Consider the following 19,360-nt stretch of genomic DNA (forward strand, 5'->3'; position numbering starts at 1 on the left):
ACTATATTTAATTGTTGGCATGGAAGTTTTACACTTTAAATAATTAGTCAGCTCTTTTAAAATTGGTTAAAAAAATGTCTTTGCAGTAATGGCTCAAGCACATGTCATATTTCGGTCTAGATCCTCTTTTGTTTTGGATTTATTTAAAAATGATGGTAGGTATACTGGAATAAGAAGAATTTATGACTGTGTTTAATTTTCCTCTGCCTGCTAAAGCTTTCAATTCTGTCATCAAAGATTTGTCAGAGTTATGTTCATCTATCTAAAACACATTGTGTTCTTTAATGAGAGAAAAACAATTATGCCCAAACTTTTATTGAATGGAGTTCCCTTTATTGATGAATGTAATGGTAAACTTATAAAGCTATAGACCATTTCACAAGATGTAAACAACACTGGTCCAGAAGCACTTACTGTTTCAGTTTGTAACTGTTTTCTTTATTTCACATGTAAAGAAAACATCTTAAAGATGTTTGTTTAACTTTTTGATTCAGTTTTAAATGTTCTGTTGGTTGTATTTTATCCCAGCTTTTATGTAGTGTTAAAAAACTGAAACAGGAAGTGCTTCTGGACCAGTGTTGTTTACATTTTGTGAAATGGTCTATAAATACATTACACAGTTTACACATCCCCAGATGTAAATGTTTCTGGAATATTTTTTTTACAGTATTCACTGGAAGAGGGCTACTCCAGAGAAATATTGCATGTCCAATAAAATTAGAGAGGTTCACTTTAACCATTAAAGTCATTCAAATATAGACTTATTTTCTTTGCTGTATTGTTGTTTGATAACTGTTTTGAGTTTTGTGTCTAAAGATTTGAAAAATGAGATCAAGGTTCTGAAAATAGTTATAGTTATATTAACATCCCTGATCCATTTTAGCAGAAGTGAAAGACTGTAAGTTTTGAATGCTAATAATATCTCCTGAATGTGTATTTTGTCATTATTTGGAGCACACCAGCTCATTCACAACCTTAAGCCTGACATATTCATACTAAAAGCATAAAAACGTAGTTTTAGTTTTAGTTAAACATCTAAATTTACATTTTATTTTTGTGGGAAAAAAAAAAACAGACCACAGACACAATTTGTCTATTTTTAACTTCAGTCCCCAGCCAAATTTTAAAGTATTAGAAACGTTACATTTATTAAATTGTTATTGAAAGACACACGAGCAGTAGATGTTTGTTTTTATAGCAAGTTTTGTTTAAAATCATCTTCCAAGTCCATTTAGTGTATTACGGGATTGAGAATAAAATGTGTTTAAATCTGAAAAATACTGAAATTTATAAAACGTCTTAAGCCCTGAGGTGGAGAAATATGTTTTTTTGAAGGTTTAATACATGTGTCTAATGATGTGAGCTATTTAGAAAATGATTTATATGTAGTAAAAAAAAGAAATCCCAGTGTTTCCAGAATGTCTGTAAACATGTTGTCTGCTAGCATTTTCCATAGACATTATAAGAAAGGTATTTTCCCTCTGACTCGCGACGCTTCTCTCTCCAGTCCAGCGGGGGGCGTAAGTCTTGCGTTTGGTTTCAAGATTACAGCCTAATCTTTGGTGTTATTATATATCGTGCTACTGGCTTTATACAAACTGTTACTTTTAGTCTAGAAAGATTTAAATCAGGTCAATACATACATCCCTGTAATATTCCCATCTCAGACGTGACTTGAAGTTTTGAATCGAGGAGTATTTGGAGTTGCTGCAACTGAACTGAGAAGAAAGTGTGTGTTAAAACTAAAGAGGAGATTGACTCATAGGAGAATAACACGAGGAACAAACAGGTTGGTGTGTATTCTAGATTCAGCTTTAATGTCTGTTCTGGTACAGTAATCTAAGAAAGCTTTAAACACGTCCCATACAAATATTTCCTGTGGTATTCTACATCAAAAGCAAACTGGTGTGGTAATCTTTGTTATTAATGACATAATTTATAATATCTGCAAAGGCCAGAGCATTAAACTTATTACATGTATAGTCTCTCACTTAATTTGCTTCTATGTTAGAACACGATTATCTGATCAAAATAACAATATTGCAGTGATTAAAAAAAAAAAATCGGATTTGTTTAAGTTTCTGAATGAACATATCAATGTTGAGAAAGCAATCATGTCTCTAGCTTTAAATATGCAACTTCGCCGGCTAATGAATGCATAAAGTGACTAGGATATAAACTAGGCTAATGTAAATAGATTGCGACATTAAACAACAACACACTGTACAACAAAATCCTGTGGGAAAGCGTCCCAAAAAACAACACAATACTACACAATATTTTAGTTTTCTGTCCCTCCATTGGAAATGGAGGTATGGTATACTGTCCATTGTCCAGAAAGGAAATAAAGACATCATCAAAGTAGTCCATCATTGGGTTAGTTACAATGTTTTGAAGAATCGAAAATACATTTTGGTCCAAAAATAACAAAAACTACGACTTTATTCAGCATTGTTATAGGTGTGTTGGACATCGGCTGCGGCTGGATGGATGTAAAGCCCCGTTCACACCGCTCTGTACTGTGATGTCGCTTGTGGGCGTTTGTAGTGCTGTCGCTCTGATGTTATTGGTAGACTGCACGTTTGGCCATAGATACAAAATACCATCACAAGTGATATATACAGCACCCAAGTTTTGTGATAGTATTGAATCGGTAGATAGGTGTATCGTCCCAGCCCTATTGAATGCAAGTCAATGCAACGAAAAGTGTGACCGACCCTTAAAAATGTTAAAAGTTAAGTAAAATAAATGTATTATCTATCTAAATGTTGATATACAAATTATGGCACGATTGTTGAATGCCCAATATTATGTTAGATAATTGTGTGGTTGATCAAATATATTCATTAGTTGTCCCTACTGTTATGTCGCCTTCTTGTCTAGGCGCAGCGGGAGAGTAGCATGGCATTAGATGGCGCTTAATGTAAAACATAAATAATAATAGAATACTATACTAGGGTGATCATATTCATGCAATGTTTTATTATGGCAGATAAAAAAACGAATTAAATAATGATAGAAATAATTGTCTTCTGTATTAGAAAAATAAATATAAATAACTAAAAGAAATGCCTCCAAATGTAACAAATATAGCTTTCACAAACTTACAAAAACGAACTAACAAAATCTGTTTATATATTTAGTTTTCATTCTCTTTATCTTGTTTTTCTTCCTCGTCCACCTTGTTTGCCCATCTATATTTTGCTGTTGAACTGATCTTTCCCAGCATTTTTTTTTTTTTTTGAAAACCAGGACATTTTCATCACTTAAAAACAGTCAGGATGGGACGTGGAAACAGGACATGTGTAACGCAAAGTTGAGATGTTGCCCAGAGATAAAAACACAGCAGTCGTCGGATGAACAGATGTACGAGAGACGAGAGTTGTCATATTTCCCCGCGTTTAATAAAACCACTCAAACGTTACACTCGTCCTCATACATGGGGATCGAGCGCGAAAAAAAAAACACAAACAAACATCTAGTCAAAATAGAAAAATATAATAAAAGAAAGAATACAAAGAGTCGGCAGAGCGGTTATCTATCTCCTCTCCTCACTTGTCAAAATCTAACTGACACTACGCACACTATGCGCAGTTCCCATCTCAACTCAAATTTCTATAAAGCACAAAGTGACCGTTTTACACATGTCCCGGGAAAACAGGACTGTTGGTCACCCTATACTATACTATTATTACAGAAATACTAATATAAATGTTATCATATAGCTCTTTATGTTCCGAGACCAGCAGCTCAACATTCATCTTGCCCATAGGTATCTTATCTCTTCTTCGCCGTATGTGTGCTCGGCAAGACCGTTTTGTGTTTGAGCGCCCTCAAGTTGTGTTTTACTGTAACTTCAGAAGTACCAGACACGTGAGAAAACCCGCCAATCTCGTTGGTCGGATTGGTTTTGACGCGGCACGTCAAACCAAAAAAACGAACCCGAGGCGTTTTTTAAAAATGAAAAAAAATTAAAAAAAAAAAATTTCGCGTCGGTGTGAACACTCACATTGGCGCCCATTGTTTAGTCACGAGGCGTTAAACGTCGACGAATATAGCGCGCGAAATTCGTCCCGCTGTGAACAGGCCTTAAAGGGTTAGTTCACCCAAAAATGAAAATTAAGTCATTAATTACTCACCCCCATGCTGTACCAACCCCGTAAGACCTTCGTTCGTCTTCGGAACACAAATGAAGATATTTTTGATTAAATTTGAGAGCTGTATAACTACCACATTGGCTCCTAAAGGACTGCCTCTTGACGGCCCAAAAAGTCAATGAAGAAAATGTTTAAATATCCCAAGTGACTACCGTGGCTCAACTATATGTTTATCAAGCGACGCGAATACTTTTTGTGCGAAAAAACAAACAAAAATAACGAGTTTATTCGACTATTTCTTCCTTGTAGGCCAGAACGAGACTTCCTTATAGATTTCCACGACGCATGCGCGAGAATTGTGATCTGAAGTAGTGTAAGGAGATCGCAATTCTCGCGCATGCGTCGTGGAAATCTAAGGAATTCTCGTTCTGGCCTACAAGGAAGAAAAGAAATAGACGAATAAACTCGTTATTTTTGTTTGTTTTTTCGCACAAAAAGTATTCGCGTCGCTTGATAAACATATAGTTGAGCCACGGTAGTCACTTGGGATATTTAAACATTTTCTTCATTGACTTTCTGGGCCGTCAAGAGGCAGTCCCTTAGGAGCCAATGTGGTAGTTATACAGCTCTCAAATTTAATCAAAAATATCTTCATTTGTGTTCCGAAGACGAACGAAGGTCTTACGGGGTTGGTACAGCATGGGGGTGAGTAATTAATGACTTAATTTTCATTTTTGGGTGAACTAACCCTTTAAGGTTAATAACAGTAAAAAATAACCCAAACAAAAGAAAAGATAGGACGCTTCAAGCTTCTGAATGGGATTAAAGCCAAAACAAACAAACAAAAGTGTAAGCTACCTGGAAGTAAGGGAGTCTAATTAACCTATAAAACAAAACAACTACCTCCAACGTAAACTTCAAACAACAGAAAACTTCAGTAAGCGTGTCTAGATGTTTTTTTCATTTCACTTCATATTTCTCGTCATCGTTATTTTGATGTACAGAAATTTAAATTTTATTTTTTTCTTTCATTTCAGACCTGATGGAAGTGAACAAGGTGAGTGAAGAACTGAGTGAAGTGGAGGAGGAACATTGTGTCAAACCTGGAAAAAAATGCTCAAAGACTAACAATACATTTTTAAAGAAAAGAGACAAGAAATCATTCTCCTGCACTCAGTGTGGAAAGAGTTTAACAACCAAAGGAAACCTTAAGTGTCACATGAGAACCCACACTGGAGAGAAGCCGTTCACGTGTGATCAGTGCGGGAAGAGTTTCACACAAAAAACACATCTTATGGCGCACGTGAATATCCACACTGGAGAAAAACCGTTCACATGTGATCAGTGTGGGATGAGTTTCGGTCTGTCAGCATACCTTAAAGTACACATGAGGGTCCACACAGGAGAGAAGCCGTTTATTTGTGAACAGTGTGGAAAGAGTTTCCCACACAAATATAGTCTTATACTTCACAATAGGGTTCATACTGGAGAGAAGCCGTTCTCATGTGATCAGTGCAGCAAATCATTTCTTAGTGCAGGAGCCCTGAAGACACACCTAACAGTTCATACGAAGGTGAAGCCACATTCATGTTCTGTGTGTGGGAAGAGTTTTTCACTTCTGCAATATTTAAAAATACATCAGAAAACTCATACTGGTGTGAGAGCTCACATGTGCTTTGAGTGTGGGAAGACTTTTACTACAGCAACCTGTTTAAAAGTGCACCAGATTATTCACACTGGAGAAAAACCTTACAAGTGTTCGCACTGCGACAAGAGATTCAGTCTTTCAGCAAATCTGAAAATACATGAGAGGATCCACACTGGAGAAAAACCTTACAAGTGTTCATACTGTGACAAGAGATGTAGTCATTCAGCAAATCTGAAAAAACATGAGAGGATCCACAGTAGAGAGAAGCTAAACACGTGTGATCAGTGCGGGAAGAGTTTTGCTTTTAAAAGTCACCTGAAGCTACACCTGAAGATCCATGCAGTGGAGAAACCAAATAAACACAGTCTGAGATCGGGGTAAGTAGTTCATCTTTATGTGCAGAGTAACCGATTCTCTTTTTAGTTTCCTAACAGCCTCAATGAGCGACGAGACATTTTCACACTAACACGAATGTTCAGCACAAAATTCACATGAGATTTGTCTGTTCAGAACAATGCAAAAAATTTGCAGTAAATGTATATTCAAACTCTGACAGGAGGTGGCGCTCAAGGTAAAGCGTAAAAAAACAGCGCTGCACTACTTTGTTTTTGACATCCACTTGTCATGCCTGCTACAATAATTTTAATTTTCTAAGATCAATACAAATCACACTGTACGTCATGTATCGAACAAACTTGGGTACGACATGTGTACCCTATGGAATTCACAAACCGAATTCCATAAAAGTTGGGACACTGTACAAATTGTGAATAAAAACAGAATGCAATGATGTGGAAGTTTTAAATTTCAATATTATATTTAGAATACAACATAGATGACATATCAAATGTTTAAACTGAGAAAATGCATAATTTTAAGGGAAAAATAAGTTGATTTTAAATTTCATGGCATCAACACATCTCAAAAAAGTTGGGAAAAGGCCATTTTTACCACTGTGTGGCATCCCCTCTTCTTTTAATAACAGTCTGCAAACGTCTGGGGACTGAGGAGACAAGTTGCTCAAGTTTAGGAATAGGAATGTTGTCCCATTCTTGTCTAATAAAGGCTTCTAGCTGCTCAACTGTCTTAGGTCTTCTTTGTTGCATCTTCCTCTTTATGATGCGCCAAATGTTTTCTATGGGTGAAAGATCTGGACTGCAGGCTGGCCATTTCAGTACCCGGATCCTTCTTCTACGCAGCCATGATGTTGTAATTGGTGCAGTATGTGGTTTGGCATTGTCTTGTTGGAAAATACAAGGTCTTCCCTGAAAGAGACGATGTCTGGATGGGAGCATATGTTGTTCTAGAACTTGGATATACCTTTCAGCATTGATGGTGCCTTTCCAGATGTGTAAGCTGCCCATGCCACACGCACTCATGCAACCCCATACCATCAGAGATGCAGGCTTCTGAACTGAGCGCTGATAACAACTTGGGTTGTCCTTGTCCTCTTTAGTCCGGATGACATGGCGTCCCAGTTTTCCAAAAAGAACTTCAAATTTTGATTCGTCTGACCACAGAACAGTTTTCCACTTTGCTAGAGTCCACTTTAAATGAGCCTTGGCCCAGAGAAAACGCCTGCGCTTCTGGTTCCCGTTTAGATATGGCTTCTTTTTTGACCTATAGAGTTTTAGCCGGCAACGGTGAATGGTACGGTAGATTGTGTTCACTGACAATGTTTTCTGGAAGTATTCTTGAGCCCATGTTGTGATTTCCATTACAGTAGCATTCCTGAGTGTGATGCAGTGCCGTTTAAGGGCCCGAAGATCACGGGCATTCAGTATGGTTTTCCGGCCTTGACCCTTATGCACAGAGATTTTTCCAGATTCTCTGAATCTTTGGATGATATTATGCACTGTTGATGATGATAACTTCAAACTCTTTGCAATTTTTCTCTGAGAAACTCCTTTCTGATATTGCTCCACTATTTTTTGCCTCAGCATTGGGGGAATTGGTGATCCTCTGCCCATCTTGACTTCTGAGAGACACTGCCACTCTGAGAGGCTCTTTTTATACCCAATCATGTTGCCAATTGACCTAATAAGTTGCAAATTGGTCCTCCAGCTATTCCTTATATGTACATTTAACTTTTCTGGCCTCTTATTGCTACCTGTCCCAACTTTTTTGGAATTTGTAGTTCTCATGAAATCCAAAAGGAGCCAATATTTGGCATGGCAATTCAAAATGTCTCACTTTCAACATTTGATATGTCATTTATATTCTATTGTGAATAAAATATAAGTTTATGAGATTTCTAAATTATTCCATTCTTTTTTTACTCACAATTTGTACAGTGTCCCAACTTTTTTGGAATCGGGTTTGTAGATTGAACACGGCGAATCCAAAGCGTTCATGCTGCTCGCCGTAACTTGCACAGACGGAGATTACTATCGAGCTGCTGTTGGCTCGATTAGCTGCTATTTAAAAAATGGCTGTCACTAGTTTCTGTTAGTCTTCTTGGTCAGGGCAACCCAGACCCTGACACAAGCTGTTCTTACTTCTAGACCAGCAATGTTTGGTGCTACTTAAGAACCACTTTTCCTGGTTCAGAGTTGGTGCTTCCGGTGTCGAAAGATGATGAACTGATTTGAAACTAGGCTCTGGCTCTGGCTCTGAAACAGCACTTAAACTGCCTTGGTTGAAAAGGGGCATCACTGTATGATGTAGCACCACGGTTCAGGAGTAACGACCACAGAAATTGCCAGGATTGGTCATCTTTTGCCTGATACTGTCCAAAATCCTACAATATGCACCAGGCATTAGGGAGAAGTACAGTACGTACATCAAACAGTATTTTTAAGTCTTCAAACTATGCTATAGTGCTTTTCAAGAATAAAGAGCAAGAGGGATGCTTCCAGATTATTTCTGCTTAGGTTTTTAGTCCTATGCAAGGGTTTGGCGTTAAGTGTGCAATGACACATTTTTCATCTCTAGAATAGCACACGCTCTGGCTGATTTTACCTTGCCAAGCACGTTGAATTTGTTTTGCAGTAATCAGTTGTTCCACAAGGTGGCAGCACTGTCTCTGGCTGTTTCACAGTAGAAAATGAAACTACAACAAAATTCCAGAGACTGCAACAACATTAGAGCCCCCAAGTGGTAGTTTTATTTAACAGCATGTGATCAAAAGCCTGTGACACATCAAGTCGACGTCAAAAAACTAGCGCGCGACAAAAGCCGTCTGTGTATTTGCCCCTCGGCGGCTCAGTTTCAGATAAAACCTGCAACATGACATCATGACTTTTGCGTAAACATATACGCCATTTTCAAGTCAAGTGGCGTGTTATCTATAAGCATTTTGAGCTATCCGCGTGCGCGTGTATGCATGTATGTACACGCCGTTAACCCTCTGAGACCTAAGGGTATTTTTACAATAAATTTTCCGTCTGGTGTCATTTACTAAAAAAGCTTGTAAAATATCAACCCTTTGGTGCACAGACAATGGACACACCTCTTTTTTTCAGGACAAATTGAACTTTCAGCATATTTGTGTTACATTGATGTCACCTGAATGTAAAATAAGTTATGGGACCATAAAGACAAATGAAAAAATAAATCGGAAATGGAATCACTCAATTATTTATTGAAATCACACACAAATAAATAAAAGCTAAGCAATTTTCCTCTGGAAAATAGTTTGTTCATGTCTTTGGAGTCCTGGAGCACAGGAATAAACATTATAACTTGTACAGAACAAAAAATATTGACATTTTTCCAAAAGAAGTCCAGGCGTTTGGGGCCTCATGAAATTCACTGGTGCCAAGCCTCAAAACAGTTCCTATCAGCAATCACACAGAGGGCCACATCACAGGTTTTGCATTTCTATTTTATTTATTCTTTTATTTATTATGTTCTTTTTATTCTTTTATAATACATTTATACTACTATAATACTTTTTTACAGTAAATAAATAAATGGCACTTCAGCTGGGTCTATCCTGGTAATCTAGTTCCTCATCTGTCAAAAAGCTCTGTTCTCCTGAAAATCCTTCATCCTGCAATGCACCAAAATAGACCAGCGCTTTATTTACGTCCATTTCGCTGTGTTTCTCTGTGAATCGCGCGTCTCCGTGAGTCTCTCTATCTCTCTACACTATATCAGCGCTTGGTTCATGTGTAATGACGCACACCAATGTTTACAACGGATCAGCCTGTAATTGGTCAAAAACCATCACGTGAAAACATCACGTGATATCCAGGATGTCCGCTAGCATCGAGCTAGCGGCAAAAATGACCGAATATTTATGAATTATGGGCTTCAAGATTATCAAAGTTTGACATAAAGCGTTTGGATTTATTGCTGAAAACCTCTGAAAGGAAGCACAAGTTCCAGGCTGGATAGAAAACCTTCTGTAAAGGCTAGAAAGACCCGAAAGACACCCCCGTGATGGCTAGCTCGTTAGCTTTCTGCTGGAAAAAACGGTAAGAAAATCGATAAATCTGTCATCGAGTTATGTAAACATTTATCGGAGGTGACGTGTGGCATCGTCGACGACACCGTCGAGCTCAGGGGGTTAAATGTCAGAGCGAAACGAAGCAAAATGTAGATCTGCTTCTGGGAAGCGATTTTTCTCATCAGGAATCACAGCACTGGCCTCGCGTCGCGCTCTCACTGCCCTCAGCCTTGTCCTATTTGCAACATACCCCCATCGCCCCTCGCTGTCCACCCCTCTGGGGAGTCATGTTGGGAACAGCACCAAGGGGGCACGGATAGACGAGGCGGAAAAAAAGAGACTGAAGCTTGAGGAGCGACAGAGACGAGAGAGGGGAGACGGTTACCACAGGGGACAGAGGGGGTCCGGTTACCACAACACACTTTCATCTCTTCCTCCACCAGCTCAATGGACGGCTCGACATTCCTCCGCCGCCTGGTGGACAGCGACGGCTCCTCTGGGTTCGGGTAGTCGACAGGAGTCCCCCGTTCCCTGCTCCCCCCCATCATGGCGGATGGCAGCAGGCTCTGGCCCACGGGGAACGGCAGTGACTCTTCCGCTCCTTCAAGCATAGCAGCCGCCCCTCCAGCAGCCCCTCCGGCAGCCGAGCCCGTCCGTCCCCCCAGCAACGCACTGCCTCGAGCGTCCATGGTGACAAACTCTGCTCACCTTACGGACTACCGGCACATCCGGGAATTGAACTGTCAATTGCGTAACCGTACCTTTTTAGGGGAAAACAAACCAGACTTTTCATAGACTTCAATACAAAATAGAGGCACAAAACAACGTCCGTACACAGCCGGCAGACGTATATAACTTCAAAAATCACCTAGATTAAATATGTTGAGTAATTATATGACCACCCTGCCTGCCATAGAGCGTGAAAGATACATCCACAAACTTAATTTGTTCAATTTAAAAACATGTCCCTTATTCCAGTGGTTCCCAAACCTGTCCTGGTGCCCCACCAACACTGCATGTTTTCTTAGCCTTCCTAATCAAACACACATGATTGTTAAATTCAATAAATTCTTCTCCCCACTAGAACTGGTCAAACTTACTTATTTTATGTATTGGAGAAATCGAATACATTGGCGAGCCAACCAAACCACGGCTGTTCCAAATACACCAAAATCTAACAATTTGGCGAGCCAGCCAGGAGAGACAGACAAGAAGAAAACTCACCAACTGCAACAAGGAGTAAACCGAGAACTCACCAGCTGCAACAAGAAGTAAACCGAGAACTCACCAGGTGTGTGAGCCACTGACTTGTTCATTCTACCAGCGTCACATTGGTGTAACAACCTCACAGACAAACAGAAGTGTTTTACCCGAACATTTACTCGTACCTCTTCGAGTCACCAGGTAGCCAGTGAATGATTTTACTTTATTTTCTTAGAAGTAAACATCTTTAAATGTATTGTTATTTTTTGTATATTTGTATATTATGTCCTTATATTTGAAGTACTGAGTGCACTTTTCTGTCAATCCGATACTGTGTGGCGGTTTGTTTTCCCCTGAAAGTTGGCGTGAACTTGTTCAGAGATATTCTATGATGCTGTGGTGGTTGTGCGTATGCTTGAGGGCACCCTGGATTTCCCACAGTGAGGGCTCTTTGACAGCGCGTTCCTCCTGCGGGAACCGGCTATCTCCACTGTCATCTTTCCTCCTTTTATGCTTCCACTCCTCCGTGAGCGATACAAGACCAGTGCGTCGCGCAGGTGTCGCTCATCAGTAATCATGCCACTCGTCCTGCTCGCCACAGCTGCGTTGGTCCGGAAATGCAAAAGATTGATATTTTTGCTTATAACTTCTGAAACGCATTGTCCAAAAATCATACAAGGTCTTGTTAGATTTGGAGCGGCATGCCGAGTCAAACGATATCCAATTTTCCCATATTGACCATTTTAGTTCATCGGCACATTGCCCTGAATGAGCCTGAGAAGTTAATTTCACATTTTCACATGCTTATAACTTTGGATTTGGTTGACTTATTTTCATCCAGGGTCTGCGCCTTATTCCTGAATCCTTGCAGAGTCCAACGATACCAAACATGCAATGTTGTTGCTTATGGTTTGTGATTTTAGCACTTCAACAACTATCTAGAATATCTTCGAAACGTTAGTCTGATTGAGACAAAACCACTGTAGGAAAGTTGAAAACAGGTCGTTGACTAAATGTTCAGACTGATCTCATGAAGTAGCGTGTGTATGACACGCCAATTCATATTTCCATTTTTGGCGTGCTATCAACGCACAAAATCGCTTTTCAGCGTGTTTATGAACACCATTGACTTAACGTTATTACTGTATATATAAATATATGACTTACCTCAACACCGTCCCTAAACCTAAACCACTGGGGTTAATGGCATTTATGACTGTTCCCTTACCATCCTAGGAAAGAAAAAGATCGCTCCCCAGATGTAGATGTACATTTTGCTTTGTTTTGCTCGGACATTTGACGGCGTGCACAGACATTGGAATGTGGAATGACGCGGACGTTAATGGCGTAGACATTCACGTATACACGCGGATAGCTCAAAATGCGTAGCGATAACACGCCACTTGACTCGAAAGTGCCGTGTATGTTTACGTGAAAAGTCATGTTGAAATGTTAATGGCCAAATGTCAAATTTCTAAAGTGGCAAAAATATGCAATCAAAGTCAGGTGTGGGTAATTTTTTATGTACATATAAATCTCTATAATTCTAACAAAATTAGATACTTTGACCAAATTTCCCACACTTATGTATGGGGGCCCTATGAGGACACATAAAAAAGTGGTGGAACACTGCCGCTTGGTATCGCTATAATTAAACAAAACATGAAATTGGCTGTAAATACAGTACTGTTCGTTTGATTGACTTCAAAATTGAAATGCAGTGTCTTGGTCTCAGTTGCTATCATAGTCAATTTATTACAATGGTATACCTTGAAAAACATGGAATGCAACTGCAATGGTTTTGGATATGGCTATATTTTACTAGCGGGTTGGCATATCGCTACGAAACTCAGTATGGTTTTTTTGGGGGGTTTTTTTTCTTTCAGCACCATGCCCTGATGGTACTCAAAAAGTTTTAAGACGGTGCCCCCTTATGGTCAAAGTTTTTATAAACTCTTTTCTTTATACAGTATATTTGAACATTTAGAAAAAATTGTTATTCATCTCACACCATGTCTGTTGGAAATAACACTTGTTTGTTTTTGGCAGAACAACCAGAAAGCATCTGGAGGGAAAGGACAGAGAAGTGGAGGTGGAGGAGGAACATCATGTCAAACCTGGAAAAAAATATTTTAGTCGCTCAAAGACCAAAAATACATTTTTAATGAAAGGAGACAAGAAATCATTCTCCTGCACTCAGTGTGGAAAGAGTTACACAACCAAAGGAAGTCTTGAGCGTCACGTTAGGATCCACACTGGAGAAAAGCCCTTTAAATGTGATCAGTGTGGGAAGAGCTTCACTTACAAAGAAAGGCTTGTGTCTCACATGAGAGTTCATTCTGGAGAAAAGCCATACGCATGTGATCAGTGTGAAAATACTTTCTCAAGAAAAGGAAACCTTAAGTGTCACATGAGAACCCACACTGGAGAGAAGCCGTTCACGTGTGATCAGTGCGGGAAGAGCTTCTCCAAAAAAACACATCTTATGGCGCACATGAATATCCACACTGGAGAAAAGCCGTTCACATGTGATCAGTGTGGGATGAGTTTCGGTCTATCAGCATACCTTAAAGGACACATGAGGGTCCACACAGGAGAGAAGCCGTTTATTTGTGAACAGTGCGGAAAGAGTTTCCCACACAAATATAGTCTTGTACTTCACAATAGAGTTCATACTGGAGAGAAGCCGTTCTCATGTGATCAGTGCAGCAAATCATTTCTTAGTGCAGGAGCCCTGAAGACACACCTAACAGTTCATACGAAGGTGAAGCCACATTCATGTTCTGTGTGTGGGAAGAGTTTTTCACTGCTGCAATATTTAAAAATACACCAGAAAACTCATACTGGTGTGAGAGCTCACATGTGCTTTGAGTGTGAGAAGACTTTTACTACAGCAACCTGTTTAAAAGTGCACCAGATTATTCACACTGGAGAAAAACCTTACAAGTGTTCACACTGCGACAAGAGATTCAGTCTTTCAGCAAATCTGAAAATACACGAGAGGATCCACACTGGAGAAAAACCTTACAAGTGTTCACACTGTGACAAGAGATGTAGTCATTCAGCAAATCTGAAAAAACATGAGAGGATGCACACTGGAGAAAAACCTTACAAGTGTTCACACTGCGACAAGAGATTCAGTCAGTCATCAAATCTGAAAATACATGAGAGGATCCACAGCAGAGAGAATCCGCTCCATCTGAAAGCAGGTGAAGGTGATTTACTACTAATCAAGGAACCGGCTTTACTGATTAGATGCGCATAACAATATCGTGCGATATATCGCCCAGCCCTAATGCCAGTTATATTTGCTTGTTCAATAGTACTCGAAGAACAGCTCTGTGATGCGATCCCCATTCAGTCGACCGTCAACTACGTCCGACATTATCGACTGAAGGGGAATGTCCTGGTTGCATATGCAACCCACTGTTCCCTGAAGGAGGAAATGGAGGACGTAGTCCCCTTGCCACTATCGCTGGACCACCGCTGACTCCGGGTTACTCTCGGCTCCTCAGCGAAGAAGCAACTAGTGCGTGCATCCACTTCCGTATTAATACCCGCGCACGGGGACGAAGTGTGTGATGCGAATCATGCATGCCAATTACATTGGCTTGTTCAATAGTACTCGAAGAACAGCTCTCTGATGCGATCCCCATTCAGTCGACCGTCGACTACGTCCTCCAGTCCATCCTTCAGGGAACTCAAAACACATCTGTTTAGCTGTGCATTTACTGCACGAGTACTACCGTATGTGACTGTGCAGCTTACACGGATTTATTTCTGCATCCTCCTTTTGATTCTAAATTCGAAGAGACAAACATAAATGACTAAATTGGAGATATTAAGAGATGAAACCATGCTACTGACTTGGGTCTTTGGTGGAGAGTTTGATGTGTAATTAACCTTGATTTTCTGTGGGGTCCGGACTGGATCGACTCCATTCCTAGAGCTTCCGAACAAATGGGTTTTTTGGGGTGTGGACTGATATAGTTTTACTCTCACACTGTGTCTGTGGTTTTTATTCGGCAGACGGTGCAAATACTTTCTTTCACTGCTCATATCTTATGAAGAGAAATAGCTCTCACACTGGACAAAGATAAATCGACTAAAAATGTTCGCACACGCTATCAAATGGAGCAACATGACTTTTTGCGTAAACATACATGCCACTTTCGAGTCAAGTGGCGTGTTATCTCTTTTTTTGAGCTATCCGCGTGTATGCGTGAATGTCTACGCCATTAACGTCCGAGTGATTCCGCGTGTCTGTACATGCCGTCAAATGTCCAGTCATAAATGCCATTAACCCCAGTGACGGTTAGGTTTAGGGACGGGGTTGAGGTAAGTCATATATTTATATATACAGTAATAACGTTAAGTCAACGGCGTTCATAAACACGCCGAAAAGCGATTATGCGTCTTGATAGCACGCCAAAAATGGAAATACGAATTGGCGTGTCATACACATGCTACTTCATGAGATCAGTCTGAATGGAGAATAGTTTGAATGGCTACGCGTTGGACAGTATGCATGTGCTAGCATACGCACAGAAAAAAAAATACTGTGGGCTTTATTAGCTGTCATTTAGCAACACCGTCTGTCATGCCAAACCAACAGGTGTCAATTTAATCCTAACCTTAATGCCATGTTGGCCATTCAGAAGCCTGAAAAATGCTATTACCGCTAATGTTAGGGTAACAGCATGTTATCATATAAGCAGTGACCTGCGTAGTTTTGCATTCTGATGCCTCTTTTGGGCAAAATAATGGGAGAACTGTGTATATATATCTATACTATATATATCTGTATATATGTTAAAAGCATTGTTAGCACAGCTATCAGCAGCGATATTTTGGGTACGTTTGCCATTGCACAGATTCGCATCATGCAAACAAAGGAGATAACAGCACACACTCCAACGTCACCAAGCAAGAATCAGTTTCACCGTCTACACGACAAACATTGCAACCAATGTTTCTAAAAGTTTCTTTACCCTGGAAGGAGCCAAACCACATATAAAATGCAGTTTTGAAAATATGATTTCAAAAACAAAAAATTGTTTTGCTGTGGCTTCGATAAAACTTGATGAATCAATATGTTTTTGTTTTTGTTTTGTGATTAGTCTGAAACATGCATTACTCGCACCATATCTGTTGGAAACGAAACTTTTCTGTTTTTGGCAGAACTGAAGAAGAGGACGGAGAGAACGCCAGTGATCCAGAACCTGCAGAATGAATCCTCTTGATACTGAAGAACAAAGAGGTTGGTGCTGAAATTCTCCAGAGAATGTTTCAACATTTTTGTTTGACCCGTTGGAAGCAAACACTGAACCAAACTATTTAAATATTGAACAAACAAATTGAACAAACAAAGCGGCCAATCAGCTTGTGCCGTGTAGTAAACAATGCGATTTCTTTCAGATAACATGTCAAGACTGCATCATCTTGAGTTTCATGACCAAACTAGTGATTTATATATATTTTTTTTACATTTGTCTCTCAATTGAAATCTCACATGATTTAATGTTTCCTTTAGACCTGATGGACATGAACAAGGAAGAAAAGATCTGTCTCTTGCCCTCAGTCTAAAAAACGCTTCACATGAAAATCAAGTCTGAAAAGAGAGATATCCACACTGCTCTCTCATTCTGAAGAAGAGCACCAGAAAAATGATATGCTCAGGGAGCCGAAGAAGAGGCCGTAACATGAATCTGAAGTTTAATTTTATCTCGTTCATTGTTTGAGATCTGTCATTTTTTGTGTACTTCAAGTAATAATTGATTAAAACATTAAACATTTTATTTACAGCTTATTGTTTCTGTCCAATTTTATTGGCATCAGGAATATTTCATAACATAGAATCAAGGAATAAGTTCCCAGCGAACACAGAACGGTCCCCTAACATTAGTATTTGGTTCATGTTTGGTTATTGTTTTAGGAACTAAATAAAAATGTTTTAGGAATTTTCTTTTTTGGCAACAATAAAATATCTAGCGATGGGCAAGAGTACTCGTTCGTGACTGCGACGAGCGATCTTGAAAACGATGTTCAGACCTGACCTGAAAAAAAAGTCTATTTTTCTGATTGGTTATTGCAGCATTTGGGGGCGGTACCTGAGATCTGATTGGTCAGTGTTCATCGCGCTTTCCAGATCTGCGAAATAAAGTGTGTAGCAAATTAACTGTGAAGAAAAATGAATAACCAATCATAACTTGTTATAATTGATTATAAATATATTGATCAGTTAATAGAATTAACTTTATGTAGTAAAATTAATATTAGAATCAATTAACCTGTTTGTGCCCTGAACACTCAGTGTTTATTAATTCAAATAAATGTGCATTTCCGGGTTATGGGAAATGCATTTTTTGACTGTACAGTACTGCCTGTAGTCAAGATCTATGATTAGTGACTCCAGATATGAGCTTGAGACACAGACAACTTTACGTGTGACATGAACAAGACTTTATTAACTAGACTAAACATTTAAATTACTCTAATACACATACATGTATGTCCACATCTCCGAGCGGGCCTCGAACCCGGGTCTCCGGCGTGAGAGTCAGGCGCTCTAACAAGGAGGCTAAAGACTGCAGCCTCTAGCGTCTGTCGCTAGAGCGCCTATTGAGATCGGGGAGTGAGGTTTACTCGAACAGCAACTACTAGCTGTCCTCCGTTACATATGCATACAGTTTACTAAGGGAAAGAGCTGAAGCAGAATCCAGGAAAGCAAGAAGTTATAGCATTGTCTGATGTTCAGCAGATCAACAGCCTGAGCAAACCATCAGTTTATTTTTAACACGGGTAAGGATACTTAATGTATCAAATAATGAGATGAGTTTGATACTTAGTGTCTCACCCTTTTGATTTAAACTGTCCTGATGCAATTTGTTGAGGCTCCAGTTGATCTTTGTTAATGTGGTCTTGATGAGAGAGAACCAGTGTGAATCTGAAGATCTTTGGAGAATGGAAAGACAAGGCCGCAGCCTGGACCAAGCTTGGGGTCCTTGGTTGCCTTCTAGTTCAACATCATCTTCACATTATGAAAGTTCTCAGAAGTTCTAAATATTGTAGTTCAGCTATTCTAAATAGAAGTGGTTGCAAGTTGCAACTTTAAATGTAATAGAAATAAAGCATATAACGATATATATATATATATATATATATATATATATATATATATATATATATATATATATATATATAACGATATATATATTTATATATTTATATAACGATATTATGTAACACTTAAGAAAAACACCACAAAACAGTAATAAACCACGCTTTTTATATGAAATATCAAGAGGAATCGGATTTCATGGCTACTGTCACCATCTGCAGTGATCTTAGAGCCCAAGAAAACTAAATCTGTCACTACTGCCTTTTCTTACCTTTCCATTGGCCTGGAATCGATTGGACCTGACGCCATGATCTTAGAGTTTCAAGCCAACTTTTGCACTCTCCTCTTTGACAGTATACATTAAAGCAATAAGCCCCTTGATTTGAAGCTGTGGTTTAAAGGGATACTCCACTTTTTTTTTTTTTTTTGGAAATAGGCTCATTTTACGACTCCCCCAGAGTTGAACAGTTGAGTTTTACCGTTTTCAAATCCATTCAGCCGATTTTCTGATATTTAGAAGAATATCAGTAACCAGACAGTTTCTGGTCTCATTGACTTCCATAGTAGGAAAAAAATTTACTATGGAATTTACTATGTTTACTATAATTTACTAATTTACTATGTTTATGTGTTATTGCAGTAAGATCTTTACGTTTTTGTGATAGTAAAGTTATGTGTGTTAATGTTCAAGTTAGATCAGATGTTTCATTACTGCATAATGCAAAAATGTGAGAGAGATGTGTAAGGCAATAGGGCGTTGCCTGAGTGTTTTTTTTTTTTGTGTGTTCATTTATAAAAGGGGAGAAGTTATTGCTAGTGTTTCCTGCTTGTTAATTCAACTAGTCTCAATTTATGGGAACATTCTAGGTCGTGCGGTGTATGGGACAAGAGTGTTCTGA

At 39.2% G+C, this 19,360-nt stretch overlaps 1 protein-coding gene across 2 annotated transcripts; it reads left to right on the forward strand.

The window, feature by feature from the left end:
* The first annotated feature begins 1,519 nt into the window (after positions 1-1,519).
* LOC120463172 (uncharacterized) lies at positions 1,520-17,145 on the forward strand. 2 transcript variants are annotated; one of them, XM_089129027.1, is made up of 5 exons: positions 1,520-1,789; positions 5,135-6,122; positions 13,391-14,556; positions 16,523-16,601; positions 16,875-17,145. In XM_089129027.1, exons 2-4 carry the CDS (start codon positions 5,140-5,142, stop codon positions 16,582-16,584), a joined length of 2,211 nt encoding a protein of 736 aa, XP_088985153.1. In that variant the 5' UTR covers positions 1,520-1,789; positions 5,135-5,139; the 3' UTR covers positions 16,585-16,601; positions 16,875-17,145. The 2 variants fall into 2 exon arrangements, with proteins under 2 accessions (XP_088985153.1, XP_088985155.1); XM_089129029.1 differs by having other exon boundaries at positions 13,391-14,550.
* The last annotated feature ends 2,215 nt before the right edge of the window (positions 17,146-19,360 follow it).

The sequence above is a fragment of the Pimephales promelas genome, chromosome 3, assembly GCF_988280905.1.
Source record: "Pimephales promelas chromosome 3, fPimPro1.hap1.1, whole genome shotgun sequence".
Classification (NCBI taxonomy): domain Eukaryota; kingdom Metazoa; phylum Chordata; class Actinopteri; order Cypriniformes; family Leuciscidae; genus Pimephales; species Pimephales promelas.

Excerpts from the sequence above, each read along its gene's own strand:
- LOC120463172 (XM_089129027.1), top strand. The coding sequence starts at position 5,140 with ATGGAAGTGAACAAGGTGAGTGAAGAACTGAGTGAAGTGGAGGAGGAA. Across the intron at positions 6,123-13,390 it reads AAACACAGTCTGAGATCGGG|AACAACCAGAAAGCATCTGG; the intron begins GTAAGTAGTTCA and ends TGTTTTTGGCAG. Across the intron at positions 14,557-16,522 it reads CCATCTGAAAGCAGGTGAAG|AACTGAAGAAGAGGACGGAG; the intron begins GTGATTTACTAC and ends TGTTTTTGGCAG.